Source organism: Astyanax mexicanus, chromosome 22 (assembly GCF_023375975.1).
Source record: "Astyanax mexicanus isolate ESR-SI-001 chromosome 22, AstMex3_surface, whole genome shotgun sequence".
NCBI classification, from domain to species: Eukaryota; Metazoa; Chordata; class Actinopteri; order Characiformes; family Acestrorhamphidae; genus Astyanax; species Astyanax mexicanus.
The window spans coordinates 36076978-36101550 of NC_064429.1; the positions used below are offsets into that span (position 1 = coordinate 36076978).

At 37.8% G+C, this 24573-nt stretch overlaps 2 protein-coding genes across 3 annotated transcripts; both read right to left on the reverse strand.

Moving 5' to 3' along the window:
- Positions 1-1886: 1886 nt before the first annotated feature.
- Positions 1887-23387, reverse strand: ewsr1b (EWS RNA-binding protein 1b). 2 transcript variants are annotated; one of them, XM_049470606.1, is made up of 16 exons: positions 23292-23387; positions 21256-21292; positions 20652-20706; positions 19551-19689; positions 18595-18784; positions 16794-17014; positions 15360-15528; positions 9681-9718; positions 9246-9275; positions 8149-8261; positions 7900-8029; positions 6138-6245; positions 4921-5059; positions 4737-4822; positions 3579-3801; positions 1887-2297 (listed from the first exon to the last, which is right to left on the reverse strand). In XM_049470606.1, the coding sequence occupies exons 1-16, from the start codon at positions 23353-23355 to the stop codon at positions 2261-2263; spliced, it is 1779 nt and encodes a 592-aa protein (XP_049326563.1). In that variant the 5' UTR covers positions 23356-23387; the 3' UTR covers positions 1887-2260. The 2 variants fall into 2 exon arrangements, with proteins under 2 accessions (XP_049326563.1, XP_049326562.1); XM_049470605.1 differs by having other exon boundaries at positions 16794-17020.
- LOC103028872 (claudin-23-like) lies at positions 10889-15353 on the reverse strand. The gene has a single exon (XM_049470607.1). It carries the CDS (start codon positions 13285-13287, stop codon positions 12676-12678), a length of 612 nt encoding a protein of 203 aa, XP_049326564.1. The 5' UTR covers positions 13288-15353; the 3' UTR covers positions 10889-12675.
- Positions 23388-24573: the final 1186 nt, after the last annotated feature.

Sequence of the window (24573 nt, forward strand, 5' to 3'; positions counted from 1 at the left end):
AAACACACAGGATACCATACCAACCATAGCCAAGCAACAGCATAGTAGCCACCAGAAATACTTAATAAAGCACCCATCTAATAACAACAAAGCAATCCTCAGGGACTCCACAGCAACTCCCTGTCTACACTATAGAAACACCACAGCAACCAGGTTGGGTTTATCCTGTGTTCTCAGGGGTTTAGTCACGCCCGGGTAACAGCTGGCACTACCATCACCCTCACCGCACACTCAGCACTATAACAGCCTCTGCCTACCGGGTCACTCCAGAACTACCACATAACTGAGCTTTCAGCACCACCTGCTGGTGGAAGCTTCAAACTGCAGCCACAAAAATTAACACTGAACCTCTCAGGAAAAGACGATATATTCTCCCAGAAATTATTGCAATACACAATTTTTTTTTTATAATTGTAAGACTATTAAATGCTACTGATATAATGATAGCAGAATAGCATAAAAAAAACCAATTATATACTTTTTAAAGAGAGCAAAAAGTACATAAAATTATATATAATTATATCATATATTTACATATTATAAAATTGTATTTCTTCACCTACTTTAGTCCACAGTGTATATGTTATGGAGTCACAGTTACTGAAGCATGACTGGCTATAATACTGTCATTGTTATATGTGTAAACGGACATACAAATAAACACAATAGACGAAAAATATCACGATTATCAAAAAATTGAGGTCATTTTCATTTATTGTACGATAAATCGATATTGCAATTATTGCAACAGGTCTAATTAAAGCACGTCTCTTTCAGTTAGAATTATTGCAATAATCACATTATCGATTTATACAACAGAACTAGGCATGATGGGAGCATCACTTCTTACAGCTGCCTCTTTTCTTACCCTGAAGCTCCATCACTCTGGAACAGGATAAATCTGGACTCATCAGACCTTTACATGGCCTTCTTCCATTCCTCCAGATAACAGTCTTTATCCTTAAAACTGATAAGCGCTTTTATTAAAGCTACTCACTCGTTTAGTTCCTTTAATCACTTGAGTTCCTTTCACTGCATTGTACGAATGGGAAAGCTCTTACCTTCCCTATTAAACAGATCCCTTGATTTCTAGGGTATCTGAACCTTTTTAAAACTCAAACTTAAAATGACTTAAGACCTTTTAAGACCCCTCACAAGAAAAAATAATAGGTGATAAACATACAAGAAGTTGTACTGAATTGGAGTAAAATGACAACACTGCTGACTTACCATTAGCAAAACCTATTTTAAATAACTAATCAAAAGACATAAAAGTGTGCTGTTAAGCGTGAACACGAGAAAACAGCCTTTTAATTACTCACTACTTTCCCAAAAGCACTGGCAGAATAATTGGCAGGTTCCCTAGTTTACTATTTGCATTTCTTTTTTATAAGCAATTATAAGCAAACAAAAACATGATTAAAATTAAGACATTTTAACTGGCTTGAACGGCACATCAATTAATAAACGAACCACATGCCTATGTACACTATTAATCGAATCTAATTTAGTAAAGAGTAGTAGTAAGCCAGTGGTATTTTAGTGTTTTGCAGCCAATCATGTGTTTATTCCATGGTTATACATGCAATTAATCCCTTAATAACATTTCACATTTTTTAATTTCTCAGATATAATTTAATGCCTCTCTTTTTAGACCTTGAATATGTAAAAAATTGACTTTTTTAAACTTTTTAAAACAACCTGCGGGTACCTTAAATTGTACCATGCTTTAAGATCACACCTCTGACAGGTATGCAACTCAAGTGCCTATGAAGAAAGTACAAAACTGTGCTTTGAGCACCCCCTTGTGGACTGCTGTACACATGCATTTCCTTGCACACATGCATTTCTCAATTAATAAAAACACACGAGACTTGAACACTGAACCCAGTTGAAAATTTTATTCTCAAAAAGATTGTTCGAGTAGTTCACTGTTATACGGTGGGGAACGGGAGTAAAACGTCCAGTACAAAATGGAAGAAAAACTGACGATATGGGGAAATTGTACAGTGCGAGCAAAAACAAAAAGCAATAAAGTGGAAAAAGCAACAGGACCATATGCTTAACTAAAAGCAACAATAAAAGTAAACTTCTAAATATCTGGATTGTAAAAAAAGGCAAAATAAACAAAAACAAATAAAGGTAATGTGTCAAAAGCTCTGCTAACCATATATAAATATGGACACGTAAATTAAAAAGACCATTTTAAAAGTACACCCCTTTACACAGGCTGCTCTCTCCGCACAGGTAAGACGACGCCTCAGTAGGGTCTTTCCCTGCGCTCCTGACGGTGATCCCTGCAGAGACACACAACAAAAAACACAGGTAAGAACATGAACTGACCTGTAATCATTTTAATAAGAGCATTTAAACACTTAAAACTAATGAAGCTCCTGCAGAAACTGAGTTATTTCAAATCACAGCTGCTGATTTGTGATCCTACAGACAAAAACAATGCAAACATCACTGATCAGATTAGGGATGAAGTGTGGGAATTGTAGCTACAAAACGCTGGGAGGTTGCTATGGTATTCCAGGTGGTTGACGAATACTTGCTAGGTAAGTGGGAGGGTACGCTAGAAGCATGTCGTTTGCTACATGGGGCCCAATGGTATGTTAGAAGCTTGCTAAAATGGACCCTACAGTATATCAGGTGGGTGCTAGGTGGATGTTATGATATCCTAGAAACTAGCTAGGTGGACATCAGGTGGGTGCTAAGTAGGGGCTATGGTATGCCAGGTGAGTGAAAGGTGGACGCTACAGTACCCTAGGAAGGTGCTAGGTGGACGTTATGGTGTGCTGCTAGAAGTTTGCTAAAGTACTATGGTACATTACGCCAGTGGGTGGTAGGTGGATGCTACGGTATCCTAAGAACTTGTCGTCAGGTGGACGCTACGGTGCGCCAGGCGAGTGCTAATTAGGGGCTATGGTATGCTAGGTGGAGGTCATGGTATCTTAGGAGCTTGTCAAATGGTTGGCAGTCATGGAATACCATAGCGTCCACCTAGCACTCAGCATCCATGCATCAGCCTCTTGGAAAACCAGCTATGGTATCCTAGGAGCTAGTCAGAAAAAAATGGTTGCTAGGTGGCTGCTACTGTATCTCAGGAGCTTGCCAGGTAGATGTCATAGAATACCATAGCATCCACCTAGCACTTACCTGGTATACCAAGAGGATGATACATGGATGCTATGGTATCTTAAGAGCTTGTCAGACAAAATGGTGCTAGGTGGCCGCTACTGTATCCCAGGTGGGTGCTACGCTATACCAGGTGGGGGCTGTGGTATTCTAGGAAGCAGAAATGTGGACGCTATAGTATCTCATGAGCTTGCTCGGTGGATGCTATGGTATACCAGGTGGTTTGTGGCTTTAACAATCTATTTTGACCGTATTTGTTTCACATCATATCTATTAAGTAGAACGTACACACTTGTTACTCATATCTGATCAAATCAGATTTGCATGTCTGGACATCATAACATTTATGTCTACAAATGCACTACTTAAACACGATTTTAGTAGATCAGCTGGGGGAGCTAAACTCTGCAGGACAGCTCAGATCATAAGGTGGACCGTACCTCCCATCCATCTTTCCTGGGGGGCCCATTCCCCGTCTGCCTCCGCGGTCCATAGGGGGTCCTCCTCTGCCTCCTCTGAATCCTCCCCGGTCCATCCCTCCTCTGCCTCTGAAACCTCCGTCTCCTCCCCAGCCTCCTCTCATTCCTCCAGGACCCATGCCAGGGTGCCCACGGTCCATCCCACGCCCGCCGCGGCCCATCCCACCACGACCACGCTCACCACCTGAAACACAGACACACTGACGCTTTACCAAAATCAGAAACAACCAGAACTGAATATCCCAACGTTAAACAGCTGAGTGGAATTTCTCTTTTCAGTTTAGAAAAAGTGCTGGTTTTAAAAAACAAAACAAAAAACAAACAAACAAAAAATAAATCCCTGGTTAAATGCTACAATATCCCAGCCGGATGTTATGTGGACACTATAGAATCTCAAGTACATGCTAGTTGGCTGCTATGGTACCCCAAAGTGCTGATATGATATCCCAAGTGGATGTTAGGTGGGCTCCATGATATTCCAAGTACGTGCTATGTGGGTGAGCACAATGGAATCCCAGGTGCCTGCTATGGTATTGCAGGTGGTTGCTAGGTGTACATTAGGGTAGCTGCTTGGTGGGCACTATGGTATTGCAGTAGGGCGGCAAGGAGTGCACTATGGTATCCCAGATAGGTGCTAAGTGGCGACTAGGGAATCCGGTTAGGTGCTAGGTGGGCACTATGGTATCCCTGGAGCCTGCAATGGCATCCCAGGTGGTTGCTAGGTGGGCACTATGGTATTGCAATAGGGTTGCAAGGGTGCACTGTGGTATCCAAGATAAGTGCTAAGTGGCAACTTAGGAATCTAGGTAGGTGCTAGGTGGGCACTATAGCATTAAAGGTGGTTGAAAAGGGGCCCTATGGTATCCCAAGTAGGTGCTAGGTGGGTGCTATGGTAACCCAGGTGGTTGTTAGGTGGATGCTATGGTATCCCAGGCAGGTGCAATGGTAGCGCAGGTGGTTGCTAGGTAGGTAATAGGGAATCTCAAGAAATTTGCAGAAAAAAGGATACAAGGTGAGCGCTATGGTATTATAAGAAGCACACAAGGACTTCTAGGGCAACTTATGACAGTAGAACTTTAACATCCACATAAACTCAGACATCCATTGTAATAAGTGTACCTTCAGGGGGTCCCAGGCCCTCTGGTTTGGGAGCTTTGCACTGGTTACACTCCGTCCTCCAGGAGAAGTTCTGGTTTCCACAGCCGCTGCACAATCAGAGAAGGTAAAGAATCACATTATAAAAGGGGCAAACATAATCAGGTGAGAATAGCTGAGTGCCAGCGTACGTTTATCAGAAACTCACGGGTTTGGGCACTCCCAGTCTCCAGCTCTCTTCTGCACGTTGTTGGCTCCTGGTGGTCCTCCTCCCCAGCCCCCCATGCCTCCTCTCGGGCCTCCACGGGGAGGAAATCCACCACGCTCACCTCCTCTTCCCATCATCCCTGCAAATAATCAGTTATCCTTGTTAACCAGTAAATTAAGATAATCAGAATCTGCAGGCTAGAAATCAACTAGCACAGAATCACCACAACTGGAAAATCATGGTTAAAAAAACTACAGATTTAGTGTGAGCTAGAGACTTCAGCATTCAGATCCATCATAATTATTACTAAAATCGACTTATTTGTACAATGTGGACATGAACTTTTTACTGTTTACTGACCTCAATACTGACCATTAGCCTTTTCTTGACAAAATAAGTTAAATGTTAATAAGTTAACAAAAACTATTTTTAAATAAAGTAGATAATTAAGTCTAAATATTCTTAATTACCAAATTTTCATTGCATTGTGTAATTAGTATTAGTAGTGGCATTTAATGGTCATACAATATGAAAACACTGTTTTATTGCCATTTCAGAGTTTTGTAGGTGAAATTGAAGATTTAGAAGGCTGCTGATACATGGATGCTATGGTATCCTAGAAGCTTGTCAGACAAGGTAGGGGTGGGCGATATGGCCCTAAAATAATTACGATATTTAATGGTATTTTCGCGATAACGATACTCTTGGCGATATGAATTAATGATTTTTTTTTCCCAAGAACTCTACTACTTTATTATTGCATACGATTTATTTCCTAACACTACCTGATATTAAAAAATACAAGAATTTGATCAGATTTGTAATAGAAGTCATTGATCCAGAATGTCATGATACTAATAATGATGCACTCCAAATATCTCCATATATCCAGGATTAAAGTAAAATAAACGATACTGGACAGATAATCTGTCTCTAGTAGATATATAATGGGAAATGAGAACAGTGAATTTTTCTTTTGCTAAAAACAGTAAAAAAGTAGAATCCTGATGTGATAATTTTTATTATTTTTAGGGTATAATATCGTATTCAAACACCATATTCAAAAATGTTGGCGATATTATCGTGTATGATGCGATATGGCACACTCCTAGTGCTAGGTACACGCTAAGGTATGTCAGCTTCCAAACAAAGCTAGAAACAGTTATGGTTAAAGATCTTTTAGTGTAGTGTTTATAGGTTACTGAAAGGAATCCTACCACCACGATCAGGGCCTCCTCTCATAGGTGGTCCTCCCCGCATACCTCCAGACATGGGCTTCCTGCGAGCCATCGACACCTTCAGCCTCCGGCCCTGAAACTCCTTACCTGGAAAAATAGTGAACACAACATTAAAAAATACTGCACATACAACACACCCATACTGAGAAATCACCCAATTAAAACTGAGCCAAAAGCTAAAAGAAAACTACAAATTATGATTAAGATTGTTGGTTAACCCTTTAAAAGCTGCCGAAGAATAGAACCAGCAGCTGGAAGTTCTAATATGACTCATTTTCTAGACACAACAGCAGTTTAACCCCCATCACCCCAAGTTTTCAATTCAGCTACTAATCCTAATGTAGAAAATGCTGTGAATTTTGTGGAGACTATTTAGCTCAGCATATCTTGTGGTGTCCCCCAGAGTTATATTCTAGGGTCTATGAAATTCACGACATTAATGCAGTTTTAAAGGTGAAGAACTAAAGCGTAAGCTTGCATACAGGGTCTATAATGAGTTAAACAAAGATTTAAGACTTAAAAAAAGAAACACAAACAGCTTTTATTAAGTTTTACCACCATTCTGAACACTTACAGGACAAGAACTGCGCTGTCTGAAAAGTTATGCTAAAATTCGAGAGTACAAGCAATGTTACATGAGTACAATAAAAATAAAAACACAGAAAAAACACCTATCGATAATAATCATCTTTAACCTCATAGGACCTGGCGTCCACATATGTGGACATCATATTTAGGGTTGTCTAGCCTACACACATTAAATTTAGCTCAACATGGGCCTGGTGTCCTCTTATGAGGCCATTATAGTGTCACATAGTGGTGGCAGGAGAGTTTAACACGTTACATTTTCGATTTTGTTTAGAAATCGAAATGTCTTCGTGTTAAAGCAGTACTATAAATGAGCCCTATTGTTCAAAGGGGCAATTTATGTTTTGTACTCAGGCCAAAAAAAAAAAGCTGCTGTGTTCAGGTACAAATGTTTTGTGAATCATTACCAATTGGGTCTTAGTGTTCTATCGAAATATAAAACTATAGTCCTCATATGTGGACAATTTGTCTCAAACTATATCATGTAAAAAGATAATTCTTGCCATACAAGAGTTAGGGTTGTAGGTGGGTAAAAAAGTATAAAATCCTTTCAGGGTTTCTCCACCATTTTTAAATCGCAAAAAATATAATTTAAGACCCAAAAATGTAGTCATTTTCTTTAGCGGAAAATAATTTGCTTTATTGGAAATCAAAACTTAACATAGCTAACTCACCGTTAACGTTACTACGTTATCTAGCTTGTCGCTAATGTTAGCTAGCTCTCCCCTAACCTTAGTTCTATTTCCAGTAACGTTAGCTAGATAACTCGCTGCTAACATTAGTATGCGTTTTCTCACCGCCATTAAAACCCACAGCATGAATATTTAATACCTACAGCAACTTTACAGTAAATTTAAGACCTTAATTACCCAGATTTTAATTTAAGACATTTTAAGGCTTTTTAAGGACCTGTGGGAACTATGCTGTAGGAGTGAATTCGGAATAGATTCAGAAAAATGCAGGTTTTTCGTAAATATTGAAGCCATTTAAAGAGAGATCTTCAAAGTTAATTTTACGATGGATGCAGCAGAAACAGGAATTGTACAGAACTAAAAGAATACAAGGTCACGGTAGACGTTCTTCTGGTTAAAAATAGCTAAAACTTTAGGCGCAGCTTTAGAAGACCCAGAGGATTATACAGTAAGAAACGCACCATCGAAGTACTCCACGGCGGCTCTGGCGAACTGAGGCTCCTCGTAGGACAGGGTGGCGTCTCCCTTGGGTTTCCCTGAGTCCCTGTCGGTGTAAATGTTGATGGCAGGTTGGCCTAAACGACGGTTCATCTGCAACAAACCAGAAAACACGAAAATTAACAGATACAGATTATAGATAAATAAACCACACACACACTGACTTTAGAGTTCTACTGCTGGTCAGGCTGACTGATGAAACTGGTGCTCACCCGAATGGGTCCGGTGTGTTTGAAGAAATCTGCCATTTCGGGCAGCGCTGCGTTCTCGGTGAGTCCGGTGATGTAGATGGTGCTGTTCTCAGAGTCATCCTGCTCTTGGTGTCCTGAAGAAATGAGATACGGATGTTTTAAAACTAGGTAACTTCAGTTTGAAGTGTAGTTGCTGTAGCATTGCTTTAGTTTGATTAAGCAGGTGGCAGATTATTCTTTTAGGGGCATCTAGGGCTTTTCAGGTGGCTGCTATGGTGTTTCCAGGTGCTTGCAGGGATATAAGCTGTTGCTAGAGGGTCAAGTCTTTGTTTAGGTATCCCAGAAGGAAGCTAATGTTGCTTAGGTACTGCAGGTGGTTGCTATGGCGTTTCAAATTGCTTGATTTGGTATCAGCATTGCTGCTTTAATTTAATATGGTTTCGCTAATGAGTTATGGTACCCTGGCTTTTTCAGCTGTTGCTTCAGTATCCCAGGTGGTTGCTAGTGCTGCTAAGGAATTTCAGGTGGTTGCTTTATGGTTTGGTTTAGTTAGTTTGTTAATGGATTATGGCACCCTGGGGGTTGCTAGGTCTTTTCTGGTGGCGGCTATGGCGTTTCCAACTGCTTGATATGTTTTTGTTAGGTGACTGCTTTAAAATGTTACATGGTTTTGCTAGTTTGTTAATACAATATGGGACCCTGGAAGTTGCTAGGGCTTTCCAAGTGGTTGCTATGGTTTTTCCAATTGCTGGATATGGTATTGCTAAATAGCTTGCTTTAAAATTTTATACAGTTTTGCTAGTATTTGATAAGAATAGGTTGTTCTGGTACCCTGGAGGTTGCTTGGGCTTTCCAGGGTGGCTGCTACGGTGTTTACATGCTTGCAGAGTTGCTAGGTTACTGCAGATGAGCTGTTGCTAAGTTGTCAAGTGGTTAAGTATTCAGCTTTAGTTTTGCTAATTTGCTTCTAAGGCTTCCCAGGTGGTTGCTATGGTGTTTACAATTGCTTGATATGGTGTCGCAAGGTGGTTGACAATGTTACCAATTTTTGAGGCGGTTTCTACAGTTTCAAAAGGAGGCTGCTATGGTTTCTGAAGTGGTTGGTAAGGAATACTCACCCATTTCATGGTCCATCCCGTCTCGGTGTCCTGATATCGGCAGGATTAAAAGAGATAGAAAAGAAAGAAAAAGAAAACCATTAAGAACAAAGGAAATTAGTCAGTAATTAGTAATTTAATTGCCCATGAGAAGATTCAGGTCTGTTTTCTGGGTTTCCCTGGGTTGTCACCGTTTTAAAGAATGGGGGAACAAAAAGAAACCATCCTTCAGTGAAAAGGACACTGGTTCAAAAACTCTTTGAAGGAACCCCATTTTCAAAAATTCAGACACCCAACCATCAAAAAGTGTTACGTTTTTTGGAAATGTAATGTTTTTTTGGGAAGGAAATAAAAAGTGGACACCAATAGAGATCTTTTTTGGGCTTAAAGGCAAAAACAGACTCAATATTAAACTCAGAAGTGGACTAGCCAGTGTAATACTCTTTAATAACTTACCACCAGGCTTACTGAAGCCACCTCTGTCCCCAGCCATGCTACGAACGAAGATACGAAGGCGAAATTCCATTTAGTCTTGAACCAAGGTAAGTTGAAAACAGGGCATCGACACAATTTCTCCCTCACGCTTAAGTATGGAATTAAAAACCCCATTAAAAACCCATAACACCTTATATATATATATATATATATATATATATATATATATACATACACACACACACACCTTGTAGAAACACTGTACACAGTAATAAACCCCATTAAAACACTTAATAAATTTGTTTTACATCATATCTCCAAAGTATAAACCTTAAAAATGTGAACCTCTCAAAATCCCATTTGGTTTCACAAAACACAATTAAAATATTTATATACATACACACAAAATACCCAAAACAAAAGACAAAAATAAACAGGACTATAAAATATAAATTAAACACAAGCCTGGTAAATAAAATAGAGTACTGATAACACAATCTTCATAATAAAATAAATAATAAAACAGTAGTGAATAAACGCTGTCCCCCTTCACGGATGGCTTTGAAATGGAAAGTACTTAAACAGTACTGATGCTCTTACATGGATCTCTGTAACCTGTAGCATACAAATATGACATTGTTAAAATAAGACCTTAGGGAGGGAAAAAAACAAAGTGAATGACAGTAAAATTTGACAACATAGTAAAATGCAATGAATTCCCAAAGTTTATCTATAGTTACTTTACATTTACTTTTAAAAACATTAGTCAGAAAACGGTCTAAAAATTGCAGCTTAAAATGTTGCCAAGAATGAAAAATCCATGATATTTAAAATTATTTTTAAGTTAACAGTAAGTAAGCAATGATAATCAAAAAAGTAAGTGAGAATTTAAACTGTGCAGGTTTATATGCTTACCGTCACCTCTTATAATAACTGGCATTTCTAATGCCAGAGTTCACCTATACACGGACCAGAACTCACGCTTGGCTCCTCCTCTTGAACATCTTATAAAAAAAAACTGGGCTTACCCAAAAGTAGGTATCTTCTAAAATTCCTCCAATGGTTTTTAAAAAAATTGAACGACTTCAATTAGGCTAAAATTTTGAAAATATTGAAATGTTCTTAATTTATACAAAATAAAAAAAATAAAAAAACCCACACTGATGCACAAAAACACAAATTATTAAAAAAAAAAAAAAAAAAGGCCCCAGAAGTAGATTTTTTTAAAAAAAACTCTAATTTAAACTCAAATGAACTGTCCAACAGTATTTCAATAAAAAGTGATATCCTCAATATCAATACAAGTAGACTGTTTCATAATTTGATAAAAATGGCTAAATTTTCCAACTCCAACTCACCAGTCTTAAACTAAATTGGTCACAAAACTGGTCCTAAAAAGGAGTTTCCCCCCTATTAAGTTCAGAAAGTAATCAAAGGAAGCACCATAGCAGGAAAAACTGGGAGGACTGTATACCCAACAGCCTGTGCCATATTTACAATTCCCTAAAAGTCCCTAAAAACTTTATCAGCACTGGCCCACAAGGTTCCCATATTGTTAAAACAATAAAAACAGTAAAATGGGAGATGTTTGGAAATAAAGGTGTACTAGGTTTAAAAAGTTCCCTTACACTAACAAATGTTCCTCGATTTCCACCTAAAACATTTAGCATTTTAGGGTTTTGAGCGTGTAAATCCTCAGTTTCTCCCTTTTTTAAATACCCCCAAAAAATTGTAACCAAGTATCCAAAGGCAGCACGAGGATTTGTATGTATGAACATACATACAAAACATTTCAAACCACTTTCCGATTTTTACTCAAAATACGTAACAAACTTTGGCTAGGTGAACCTTTTGTTTGGACTTCAACAATGGCTAAAAGAACAAAGTATCAAAAAAAAAAAAAAAAAAAAAAAAAAAAAAAAAAAAAAAACCTTTCTAGGTTCTAATATTCCATCTTAAACAGTGAAAAAACATTTTAGCACATCAAGAATGAGTCAATCCTCAGTAACTTTATGAATTAACTCAAATTTTCTTCCTTGTAACCATTAGGAGCATTAGAATGAGTCAATGCTCAGTACCTGTGTAATTTTTATACCCCAAACAATCCGGAAAACAGGAACCCCTACAAATTATAAGTAGCATGAGGGTTTAGTATGGACACATCTAGTTATAAATTTGCTTAAAATATTCCCTTATTAATGAAACAAACCCATAAACAAGACGCTTGGAGGAAACTGAAAGGGGTATTCAAAACGTTTCAAAAACTTCCATACACTGGTAACCAAACAATCAAATGACTGGCAAGAACAAATTAGTTCATAATCCCAAAGTCCCTCTAATGAGGATTCTAAAACTCCAGTTTTATTAAAAGTGGAAACCACTTTGAGTATCTAGAATTAATCAATCCCACAAACTTCTTAAATTTTCTCTTTTAAACTGTTTGCGCTACAATAAACGTACAGCCTGCAATGCAAGCACTTCAATACCAAAACACAAGAAGTTTCTAATAATCCAGTTTTAATGACAGTGGAAACCCATTTTAGGACATTAACTCATTCTCAATCCTCATGAACTTGTAACTCCTTGGATTTATAAGCAGCATGAATGTGTGGACAACGTTCCCATATTCATGAAAAGTCAATGAGATGCTCAGAGGGTTTTTAAAACCATCATTCACTTCCTATTTTTAGTCAAAAAGTTTGACTAGAGCAATTTTCTAATAAATGACCAACAACAAAAAGCAGCAAAATGTTTACATCTGTCCCCAAAAAGAAAATCCCAATGTACACTTAATGTAGTTTGTAATCTTCCAGCTTTAATACGATTGAAACCCCTTTTAAGAGCCTCCAGAACAAGTCAATCCTCAAACATCTAATTTATTTGTTAAAAATTGTTTGCACTCCAATAAACACATGAATTTTTTACATTAAAAAGAATAAGCAAACGCTCAATCCTTAAACTTCAAGGCTACACTTTGACATGGCTGTTGATCATGTCCCTGATGCTTCCACCAATATCAGGCACTGATCCGCCAAGGGCGCCATTGGGTTTCCTCTAGCGTTGAAGGATCGGGTTCGAGACCTTTGTGACCGTAGAGCCAGATTGCGACAAACAGGACGAATCCACCAAGAACTTCCATGATTCCCCCGAGATAACCCAGAAAAATGCAAACTCCCAGGTGCATCTCGGTGGAGGGCGAGCTGATGTCGTTGAGGACGTGAGCGTACCACGCGACGGGCATGATGGCGAGAAGCCCCGAACAAACGATTACGAACCCGCCGAGACACACGCCCGTCCACCTGGGGCGAGGGCTCCAGCACCGGACGCCGAACGTCGCCACGGCCAGCCCGATCGCGGTCATGATCAGAGACGCCACCATCATTCGCTTGGCCGTTTCGATGATTCTGTGATCGAAGTAGTCTTCGTCGTCGCTGTCGCAAGAGATACTCGACAGCGTGCCGTAGTAACTGCAGGTGTGCCATATTCCCTGATACAAGACCATACCAGGATCTTCTCCGGTGATGTTGTGGACGGTGCGCCAGTGCGGAACCATCATGCTGGTCAGGTCCAAAACCCAACCGCAAGGAGACAAGATCAACCCGAAGATCACGATACACGGAGAGCGCATGGCGACAACCTCTCAACACCAACAAACAGCTCTGTACAAACCAACTGTGGAAAATTCTGAGCCTGTTCTGAGGTTTATATAAAGCAGCACCTGGATGAAACTCAGAGAGGGTGTGTCCGACCAATTCCCAGACCTAGATTGAGTTCAACTAAACGAATAACGCCTCGGAAACTTTCCAAAGAATCAGCTTTCAGTCCAGAGGGAGAGCAGGTTTTAGCCCAATGCCCAAAAAATCACACGGTTTTGATCAGGACCATTTGTTCAGCACCTCCAATACAAAAGCTCTTGACATTAGAGCCAATGAATAAAATGACTCAATGGGTGAAATACGATACTGTTAAAACTTGAGGCACCATTGACCAACGCCTCGCGGCATTCAACACCTGCGGCACTTGATGCCATTTTTGTTTGGTCATTCAAACACAAAGGAGTTTGTGACTAAAGTTTAGGGATGAGGTTATGAAAAAGGGGGCTGGTCAATATTGTTTAAAACAAAAAAAAATCTTCAAATATGAGCAATTATACATTATGTACTTCATTACATAACTTTTTGATATGTAAGCAATAGCTTCCTTCTTCCTTTTAAACCAATCAAATTTTGCATCCTCATTTCAGTTAAATATAAGGAAGAGTCTAAGTTGTAAAGAACTATGTGGTAGTGATTTTATAAGTTTGACACAAGCAAATGTAGCTCATCTACACAGATTCACTCTGCAGCTTCTAAATGGAAATATCCCATTTTGAAATTTTCCATTAAACTTCCAGCCCTAGCACATACATGTGCACAAAAAAAATAAAAAACAAATAAATAAATAAATCTGAGACACTGATTTTTTTGATTATTACATAAGAACAATGGTACTTTTGGCAGTGTGCAAGTCCTGCTGGAAAATAAAATCTGCATCTTTATAAAATCAGTGATGGTTTGGAGAGACATATCAACTGCTGGTGTTGGTCCACTGTGTTATCAATATCTCAGAAAATTACTTTTGACTTAATGATTTGTATTTGCATTGGCTGTAAGCCAAAATCAAGCAATAAAATAAATAAAATGCTTAAAATGGATCACTGTAAAATAAATCTATACAATAAGAGTTTCACAGTTTGAACTGAATTACTGAAACGCAACTTTTCAATGATATTCTAATTTTTTGATATGCACTAGAAGCTATAAATAAAACAGTAATCCCAGTTAGCAACCAGCAAGCCCACAGTAAAACTAGAAAACTTTATATATTTCTATTGACTTTCGCATCCAATTTGGACTTGTCTTGTAGAAATACATTTAAAACCCATTGGCCACAGCAAACAACTTGAGTTTTTTTTTTTTTTTTACTGCAGTTTAATTTAACACACCTGACTCAACTTATTCAGTTATCAGGGTATTCACAAACTGGACTCGGGCCCAAATTCACATTTACCCCCCCCTCTCTTCAATACTGAAAATCTCCATCCACAGATAAAAATCTGTTATCAAAACACTATTCAGAAAAAAAAAAGGTTTCAAAAAAGATTTTTTTCTGATATAATGATCAGATTGCATGTACATAAGTTCATGATTTCCCAATAAAACAATGAAAGCCTGAATTCCAGGTGATTCTACCTCAAAGCTGACTGAGAAAATGCAGAAATGTGCAAAAACTTTCATCTAAGCAAAAGGTAAAATAAAAAATATTCTGTTTTGTTCAACACTTAAATAATGCAAACCACTGAATTTAGTGTCCAAACTTTATACTGGAACTGTATTAATACAAATAAAATAAAAGCCAAAAAAGTTCTTATACCCCTGCGTGGGTCACATTTCTTTTTGTTTGTATGCTATTCAGAAAGAACGCAACTTGAAACTGTCAATTTATCACCCATTTAAGCAAACTAGCCAATAACTGCCTTATCTCCCAGATCTAAATTCCAGTCATTCGTACAGATGGATCTACATAAAGCAGATCTTTATATAAAATGGATCAATAAGAGGAACAGAACTAAAGCTAAAGCCGCTGATCAGGTGATCTCCAGTCCACCTGTTGAGTGAAGTTGAGGATGTTAGTGGACTTCAGGACAGAGTCAGAACTTACCCCATTCCTCCACGGCCCATCGGCCCACGGCCCCGGGGCCCACCACGCATGCCTCCCCTCTCAAAGGAGTCCCGGCCCGGCCCTGAGGAGTCCCCTGAGCCTCCGTAACCCCCGCGAGGCTGCTGAGAGCCGGGATACCCCCCGCTCACACCTCCCTGACTATACCCACCTGCAGAAAAGAGAGAAAACAGGGTTATTGGAGGTGAAATTAAGCTGGATAAAAGTAAAAGTACTGTTAGTACTCTACCAAAGAAGAGAGACTTGAGTAGAAGTTAAAGTGTTTAAGCTCCACAGTTAACTGGAAGTAATTTAACTTATCAGCATTCTTTGTATTTAAGTATTGCAGCACGTAATTTATTGTAAAATACAACTGTACAGTACTGAGGTACTAAAAATAAAAGTGCAGTACTGTAAAGTAATGTACTGTATTTTTTGCATTATAAAATTAAAATCCTTATGTATGAAGGAGTTTAGTTCTCCAGCACTGGGGCTGAAGTAGCATTAGCCGCTAACTGCCATTTCACCGGTCAGAGGTGAGTATAAGCAGCCTGTAGCCTGCTGCTAACTCCGGCTAGCACTGCTGGAGCAGCATTAGCCACCATCCTCGCTAAGTGCTAGCTCTTTTGTCGCTCAGAAGCCAGTATAATCGGGCTGTAGACTGTGTAGCGTGTTAGCGGCTAGCCGCTAATGTTCCAGCCTTAGTGATGGAGAAACTTGGGAATCGAAGCTTACTTGTCTTTCCGGAAAACTACTTATTTGGGTGAGTAATGTGTAGATTAACATCCAGCTCTCGTTTGACTTTAAATAAAAGGTCTTATTACAGTTTTGTTTTCTAAGCTTAGTTTTACTTAATTATGATAGTTATTACAGATATCAGTGGAAAGTTAGCAGTGCTAAAAGGCAGAACGGGAGCAGTGAGATCTTCTTACAAGATCAGCTTGATCTTGTTATTTACTCAAATGATGAGAAGCTTAATCAAACCCAGTGAGTAAGGAACTAAAAACACTCCAGTAGATCCAGATACAGTATTGTACTTAAATAAACACTGAGTATTATTTTTACTTCGCTACTGTACTTAAGTAGGTACAGATACAGCATTTTAGTACTTAAGTATATTAGTGAAGTATTTCAACTTCCTTACTCTACATCTGAATTCTACACACATCACTACCTTCAAACTTTACTCAAGCCTTAGTATTATATACAGAAAAGATGACCAAAGACAAATAACTAATAATTAATTTAATAAGCATAGAAGGGATCTACTCTCGAAACAAGACAAGTCATTGCAATTCAGTAAAAAGACCTGCCATGATTCCTTCAGAATGTAATTCTGTAAAACATCCTTTAAGATAAAAAAATCTGCCAATATAAGTACAATACCCCACCTCTATTTTGGGGCACAAAAGATAAATAAATAAGAAAATCACTCACTGTACTGATCGTAGCCCTGTGGGGCTCCAGGCTGGCTGTACTGGCCATGCTGAGGCTGACTGTAGGACCCGTTGGACTGCTGGGGATAGGCTGTGGATGAAGCCTGCTGAGAAGCTCCATATCCGGCCTGCTGCTGGCTTCCATATCCGGCCTGCTGGCTCTGATACCCGGCCTGAGGCTGAGAATAGCCGGCCTGAGAGTACGCGGGCTGGCTGGTAGCACTGTAACTTCAGAACAGAAAGAATTAGATTAACCAGTAAAAAAGCAATGAGAACATGCAGTACCAGATTACCCTTTATTCCCTCTTAATTCAGCACAGTTAAACCAATTTCTCTGCTTAATGACGCTATAAACCAACTAATAAACTGGAAAGCGGAACAGAGTGTGCCTGAGAGAAAAGCTGCGGGCTGAACTGTTCCAGGAGAGGCCTTGGTCATTATAAACAGTTTGATTGGTGTTTTCACACCTGAAAGTCCGAACCAAGAAGAGTCTGCACCAAGATTTGTGTAGCATATATATATATATATATTTCACACTGGATTATAGGTCAAGAAACATCAATTTTCAGGTCTATTTTTTCATATATACCGGATTTTAAATGAGTAGCTAGCACAGGGTTCACACACCTTTTACAAGGAAAAATTCAAGCACTTTTCAAGCACCATTTTTACGTTTTTCCAGCACTTTTCAGCTGTGGTAAATTAATAACAGCGATCTCTCAAAACTGCGATTCAGCAATAATTAATAATTTCGCAAAACTATTCTCCACACTCCAAAGCGACTGCTACTGAGAAAAAGAAATACTTTATTATTAAATAGCAGGAATTATGAATTTATTGGTGTCAGTTTCACATAATGCCTTTTCTCTTTAAGCAAACTTATTTACTCAGTTATTTGTTGCAAAAATAAAGGCAGTTAACAATTAAGCATTTTAAGCACTTTCTCCAAATTCCAGCATTTTCCAGGATTTCAAGCACCCGTACGAACCCTGTAGTAGTAGGAACAGCTTTCTTTAAAGCTAAGCTAAGTAAACAAAACTCTAATTAAAAAAAAAAAAAAAAAAAAAAAAAATTTATATATATATATATATATATATATATATATATATATATATATATATATATATATATATATATATATATATATATATATATATATATATATATATATATATATATATATATATATTTGGGTGAGTAAAGTGCTTTCGTTTATTAACAGAAAGCTTAGATTTCCATATTTTCACTAATATTTGAGCATTAGTGGCTAACGTCACCCAATAGCGCTACACTTAGGAACCCTGAGTGTTCTGAAACCAGGGCAATATTAGCTAGCAGTTTGTCCCACGTAGCTTGTTTTAACACAGTAAACACACAGGCTACAGTCTGATACTCACCAGCGGCTAATGCTAATGCTGCTCCAGCAGTGCTAGCCAGGGTTATAAGTAAGCTACAGTTGGAGAACAGACACCTCTGATCGGCTAAAGAGCTAGCGCTTAATGCGGTAAACAGATAATGCTAATACGGCTGGAGAACTAAACTTAAACTTCCATATAACACGACTTTAGCATAGATTATAGATTAGGCACACTATTTTCGGAAAAATACCAGGATAAATGAGTCTTATTGTGCAAAAACTACAGTAAACGTAAATGAAAATAGTAAAGACCTTACTAATGTAATAAAAACTAATTTATTTGGCTGCAGTTACATATTGTAATCTACTGTAACCTGTCCACGACCCATTAAAATCAGATTAAAGCTTGTTATATACAGTAGTGCTGATCTACAGGTGTGTGTACCTCTGAGCGGCGGAGGCAGCAGGCTGCTGGCTGTATCCGGAGTAGGCCGGCTGAGAGCCGTAACCAGGCTGGCTGCCGTAAGAGGCCTGTGCAGCCGGGGTCGCAGCAGAGCTAGCATAACCGCTAGTCCCGTAGCCCTGAGCAGACTGGGTGTAGCCCTGACTTCCAGCCTGGGGAGCTCCATACGCAGCTGCAGACAGACAACTCCAGTTACATTACATACAAAACAGGTAAACATTTAAATAACCATAATGATTAAGGTGTAACAATGCATCATGATGGCAAAAAAATGACAATGTGCACCACAGGAACAGATAATTCAACATTCTGTTACTGTGAAACGTCATGCAGTTGCATTGCTTGAACACTAGTGGTCATTTCAATAGAGCAGGCAGGAGAGCCACTGGGCGTAAGCAAAGGGCAGAGGTTATGCCAATCATTTTAGACGGAAGCCAATCACAGTGCCACATTACACAAAGTTCATTTTTTCATATTTAAACAATCATAATCAAAAAATAATCAAAAAGTAATAAATTGTCGTCAGATTAGTTGACTACCAAAGTAATCATTAGTTGAAGCCCTAGTTGCCTCTATGCAATTAATAGTAATACTTCTTAAGGCTGGGTATTGAAACTTGATACCAAAAAGGCACAGACTGATAAAATATATGAATAAATAAATAAAAATTCAATTGTGTCATTCTTTGATAATTTAACACACAAACATAGTAAGGAATCCAATTGTCCTCACACTGCCACTGTGCTGAAATCTCAAGTGTATTACAATACAGTAAAGACCCTCTAGTCTGCTTGATCTAATATTATATAAGGTGCATGTGGCATTGATTATACAGTGTTGGTATTTTAAGAAATTGCATTGTATTCTACATGCGTTCCAAATAATATAGGGGAAAAGAGGAAAGAAAAGAAATAAATATCAAATAAGGCCACACAAACCTGGAGTAGCAGATTGCCCGTAGGAGGCTCCATACTGCTGCTGGGCGTAGCTGCCGGCCGCGGGAGCAGTTTGGCCGTATGCAGAATCCGTAGCAGCCGGCTGGGTGTAGGAGCTGTAGTCCGCCTGAGTGTATCCCTGCTGTAAATGATAAAAAAAAAAACACAGGTAAATATACATCTGTGTGTTCTGGTTCTCTCATGCACACAATGCAATGAATAATTCAAAGTATCAGAAGAAACGACGTCTGGATCATCTAAAGGGGATTCTGGTTTTAAATGGAACCACCACACAAAAAGGTAGAAAAAAACCTAAGTTTTATTTTCCACTTTCACGCCCCAAACCCTGACACTACGGCCCACTATTAGGTAAAGCATCATCGTACAGAGCTTCTGCACTGCTTGTCGAGATTACGTGCACTTTGTAGAATGGCACAGTATGCTACACTTATTAGCTTATTAGAAATAAGCAAAATTATTTGGTCTAAAACATCAGCCAAAATTTTAGCACTGAACTGGAAAATTAATTAATATCATGATAGAAAACGTTTAGTGAAACTGATTTTAAAGTTTCACACTCCCATACAGCTAGACAATTACAATATTTTATCTTACATAATAAAAATCATAATTTATCATATTTATCATAATTGAATTATTTTATCATAATAAACAATAAGCCTAACGAGGTATAATAATTTTTAGGGAAATGTAAAAAAAATATCTAATGTAATAGAACTTAATAAGGACAGTACTAAACATAAAAGCAAATAGCAGAATGCATCAATACGGAGTATAATTTATATTATTATTATTAGTATTTTTTTTTTTTTTTTTTTAACACCAGATCACCCTACAGCTCCATCAGTGCACAATTACATATACCAAAAACTATCAAGGGCAATGGCTTTTATACTGCTCATATCGGTATAGTTATTATCATAGCGCCCCAAAATTAAGAAATATATTGTAATACTGTTTTTTGCTATATCGTCTATAAAATCAATTGACACCATTGACAGCTTGTAGTTGTATACTACGGCTCTGACTCAAGACTCATCGATACACATCTAAAACATCCTTCCATCCCAGTTTTAAACATACCTGTGCTGTTTGTCCGTATCCCTGAGCAGCAGGCTGTGCAGCGTATGCGCTGTACCTGTAACAAACACAGCGTACACTTAATAAAGCTGCTTTAAAACAGCTGGAGATCTGAATCACTGTACAGTCACTGGGGCTAAAAGACAAGAGTTTTAGCGACACTAAAAACACTAAATGTGTGAAACAGCTAACTATCAGCTGGTTAGTGCTGATAGTTAATTAAACAGGAAAGAACCAGAACTTATATTAATAAGGAAGTATATGATATGATTTTGGAATTTATATTGGTCTTAATATGACCTGGCCTTTAAAAACATAAGATATAGCCCCAGAAATTATTGACCTAGATGATACTAGAATTTTATGACTTATAAAATAAATTAGCTAATTTGCAGACCTTAAATAAATAAAACCACAATTTCAAACTAGGATGACATGGCAGCTTATTCACTCTTGGGTTTTTCTAGCTAAGTGAACACAGCAGGCAGTATCAAGGGCAGCACACATGATGGAAACCATACCCACTGCTGCAGATAACAAATGCAAATAACACGTCATTTTAAACAGTCATACTGAGGACATTAATACTTAAAGAAGAGTAACTCACGCTTGCTGGGCACTGGCCTGATTGTAGCCACTGTAATCTGCAAAAACAGAAACATTACTTTTGTTATATGTATATGTTTTGGCAAGTTCTGAAAGATCTATTGGAAAATAATTAACCACTTAAGCACAAAACCATTATAAAAAAAAAAATAACACATCTAAACCCACAGATCTGGAAAAAGGCAAGCCTCGCTCAGACACAATGGACTTAAACCAGCATTCACATTCCAGCGACCCATTCCCATTTATAAAACACAAAGCTTAAAATCAACATAAACGAGGGGCCAGTGGTTTAATACTGCCAGTGAGAAGGTAATATATGCAGTGACTGTGGCACTAAAACAAGAACAGGTTTAGATTATAGGTTAAAATGAGAATTCAGTTCCTTTAGATAACTAAAAAGCCTGGGTATAATGTAAATTTTTAGTAAATCTTATTGTGCTTCTAGGTTAGGCTGATTTTGACAAAATATACGAGTGATTAATTCTTACTTACAAGCTAATAAAAAAACGACGCAGACCTCAAATAACGCAAAGAAAATGAGTTCATATTCATTTGAAAACAACAAAATTAATGTATTAACAGGGTTCATCCACTTTTTCACCAATAAACATTCATGATTTTCTTAATGACTTCTCCATGCAACTTTATAAAACAAATGCGCAGACAAAAAAATAAAACCAAAAATCAACTAAAACTACAATCAAAAATGATTATAGTAGGCCTATAATGAATGATAGAAATGTTGTGAATCTTAAATAATAAAATGTGAGTCAGACCCTGAGAACGCTATTGTGTAGGGCTAAATTACTGAATTGTCTGTGCTGATGTATTTGTTAGCTTTAAATACATTTTCTTCATCAATAACAAAAGTACAAAGATTTGTAGACCAATTTTCATGACTCTTCAAAAACTGTTCATTTTTATTTTTACAAAAATTAGATGTGATTTGATGACCGTACAAACCCAGTTCTGAGAGTATAGAAATCAATATTTGATTGAATAACTCTTGATTTTTATCGTGGCATCACGCCTTCTCCACCAGTTTTACATGCTGCTTTTGAGTGACCTTGTGCCCCTCCTGCTTTCTGACCAAAATGTTGACCAGTTCTCATTTTTGACTCTGAATTATAAATATTTTAAGTACATATTTGGCAGACCGGTTGAGAGAAGTTTATAGAACAAAACAAAGTCTATTAACCTCAAATGTATAACTTACCCATCAATCGCAAAATCAGCATTAGTTGATGCAGTTTAATTGATTTATAATGTTTTAATATATAGATATATATAAAAAAATAAATATAAGTATTTTATTGTTGTTTAGAACACAACTAATTACGGTCCAATTCAAGATTTATATAAAAATTAAAAGCAAGAAAAGTAGTAGGAAAAAAACAGGGTTTGAAAAAACTAATTTCTCTGATTATATAGGTCACCGTAAGAGCACAATTTTATAGCAAACTTAATGTATTAAAATGTGTGTAAAAAAATCTCTTGATATTTTATTTAATTAAATAAAAAAAACTTAAAGCAAATTAACCTGAATTAAATTTACACAAAGGAAGGGAGCAGCATACAGTTAACTGCGTGCAACGTGTTGAGTTAACCTAGTTAGCTTAGCTTAGCACGGGTATAAAGCAACTTTTACGCAATTATAAAGTACAAAACAACGTTTTAAACAGCATAAAATGTTGCCTAATATAAGTATATATTTTTACGTATATTTTTAAGCTAAGAAAAAGCCACTAAAACTAGTATTGTACCTTTTTAAAACACAAAACCCCGCGTTAACTCGCCGTTAGCAATCAAGCTAACGCTAACCGGAACGTCTGTTTAGCCTTAGCGACAAATCTCCGGGGTCGGCCCGCACAAACAGCGAGATTTCTTCTATTTATTCTCACTAAAACTGACCCAAACCTGCCTAACTTTAATGGCTAGACTCTCTACTAATTTTATCAATCGCATTCAAAACCGCAAAACAACGTTAAACAGAGAAAACATCGTGTAAAATTAAACATATCAGACTTTACTCACTTGTAACCGACGCCATCGCTCTCCCTCTTTCTGCGGCTGGGTCTCGCTCCGTCAATCTGCGCATGCGCCCTTTCTTCCCGCTTTAGATATAGCAAGCGCCTTACCAATGCTGCTCTGCCGGAGGGGGGGCACTATTTAAAAACACGTATAAAATACATATTTTTGTATTTTATTCATCAATCTATCATAATACAACTGATTTAAAGAGTTTTATACAGTCATATCACTGATTAAAAATGATTTTAGCTTATTTTGTACCAACAGGAAGGCAGGTTTAAATCGTCTATTCGCAAATGGTCTCGTCCAAGCTGTGGAACAGGGTGTTGTGTCGAGTTATGCTACCCGTCGGTTTGTGCTACTTAGCGGCTTTGCGCATGAGCGCACCTACAATGGTCAATGTTGTAGCGGGTTTTTTAGGTTTTAATGTATTTTTCAAGATCTTTTTTATGTATTTCTTTATTTTTATTTATCAAGTGTATTATACAGGAATAGCTTACTGTTGCTGTTTGCTTGAGAGGTGCAAATGTGTAAAATTTGTCCAATGAAAATAATACATATATAAAACATAATACATACAGGGGGTTCAATTATCAGGGTAAGAGCACAGTTCTGCTCTAAATATTGCAATGCACACAACATTATGGGTGGGACAAATTGGACAAATTGTTGGTGCACGTCTTGCTGGCGCATCGGTGACCAAGACAGCAAGTCTTTGTGATGCATCAAGAGCCACGGTATCCAGGGTAATGTCAGCATACCACCAAGAAGGACCAACCACATCCAACAGGATTAACTGTGGACGCTGTAAGAGGAAGCTGTCTGAAAGGGATGTTCGGGTGCTAACCCGGATTGTATCCAAAAAACATAAAACCACGGCTGATCAAATCACGCAGAATTCAATGTGCACCTCAACTCTCCTGTTTCCACCAGAACTGTCCGTCACCACAATCAATTATTGTGCTCTAAAACCAGGTGTTTCAGTTTCATTGTCCAACCCCTGTACATAATACATATATTAAAACATCAAGGATTACATGCTGCATTGTTTTTTAATTATCTTAAAATGTTCTGCAGTGTAGATTGATACTAAAGTCATACAAAATGTGAAGAAAATAATATGGACTTATTTAGTAAACAAAAAAAGTGTTAAACAAACCAGGATATATTTTATATTTTAGATACTTCAAAGTGTCTCCTCTTGTTTAGATGATCAGATTTGAACATCTCTGCTGGATTTTCTCAGTCAGCTTTATGAGGTAGTGTCTCCTGGAATTCAAGCTTT

Bases quoted from the DNA above. Each gene is read 5' to 3' on its own strand.
- ewsr1b (XM_049470605.1), bottom strand. From the start codon at position 23,355: ATGCGCAGATTGACGGAGCGAGACCCAGCCGCAGAAAGAGGGAGAGCG. The intron at 21,293-23,291 runs GTGAGTAAAGTC...CTGTTTTTGCAG, and splicing joins AGCGATGGCGTCGGTTACAA to ATTACAGTGGCTACAATCAG. The intron at 20,707-21,255 runs GTGAGTTACTCT...TGTTTGTTACAG, and splicing joins CAGGCCAGTGCCCAGCAAGC to GTACAGCGCATACGCTGCAC.
- LOC103028872 (XM_049470607.1), bottom strand. From the start codon at position 13,287: ATGCGCTCTCCGTGTATCGTGATCTTCGGGTTGATCTTGTCTCCTTGC.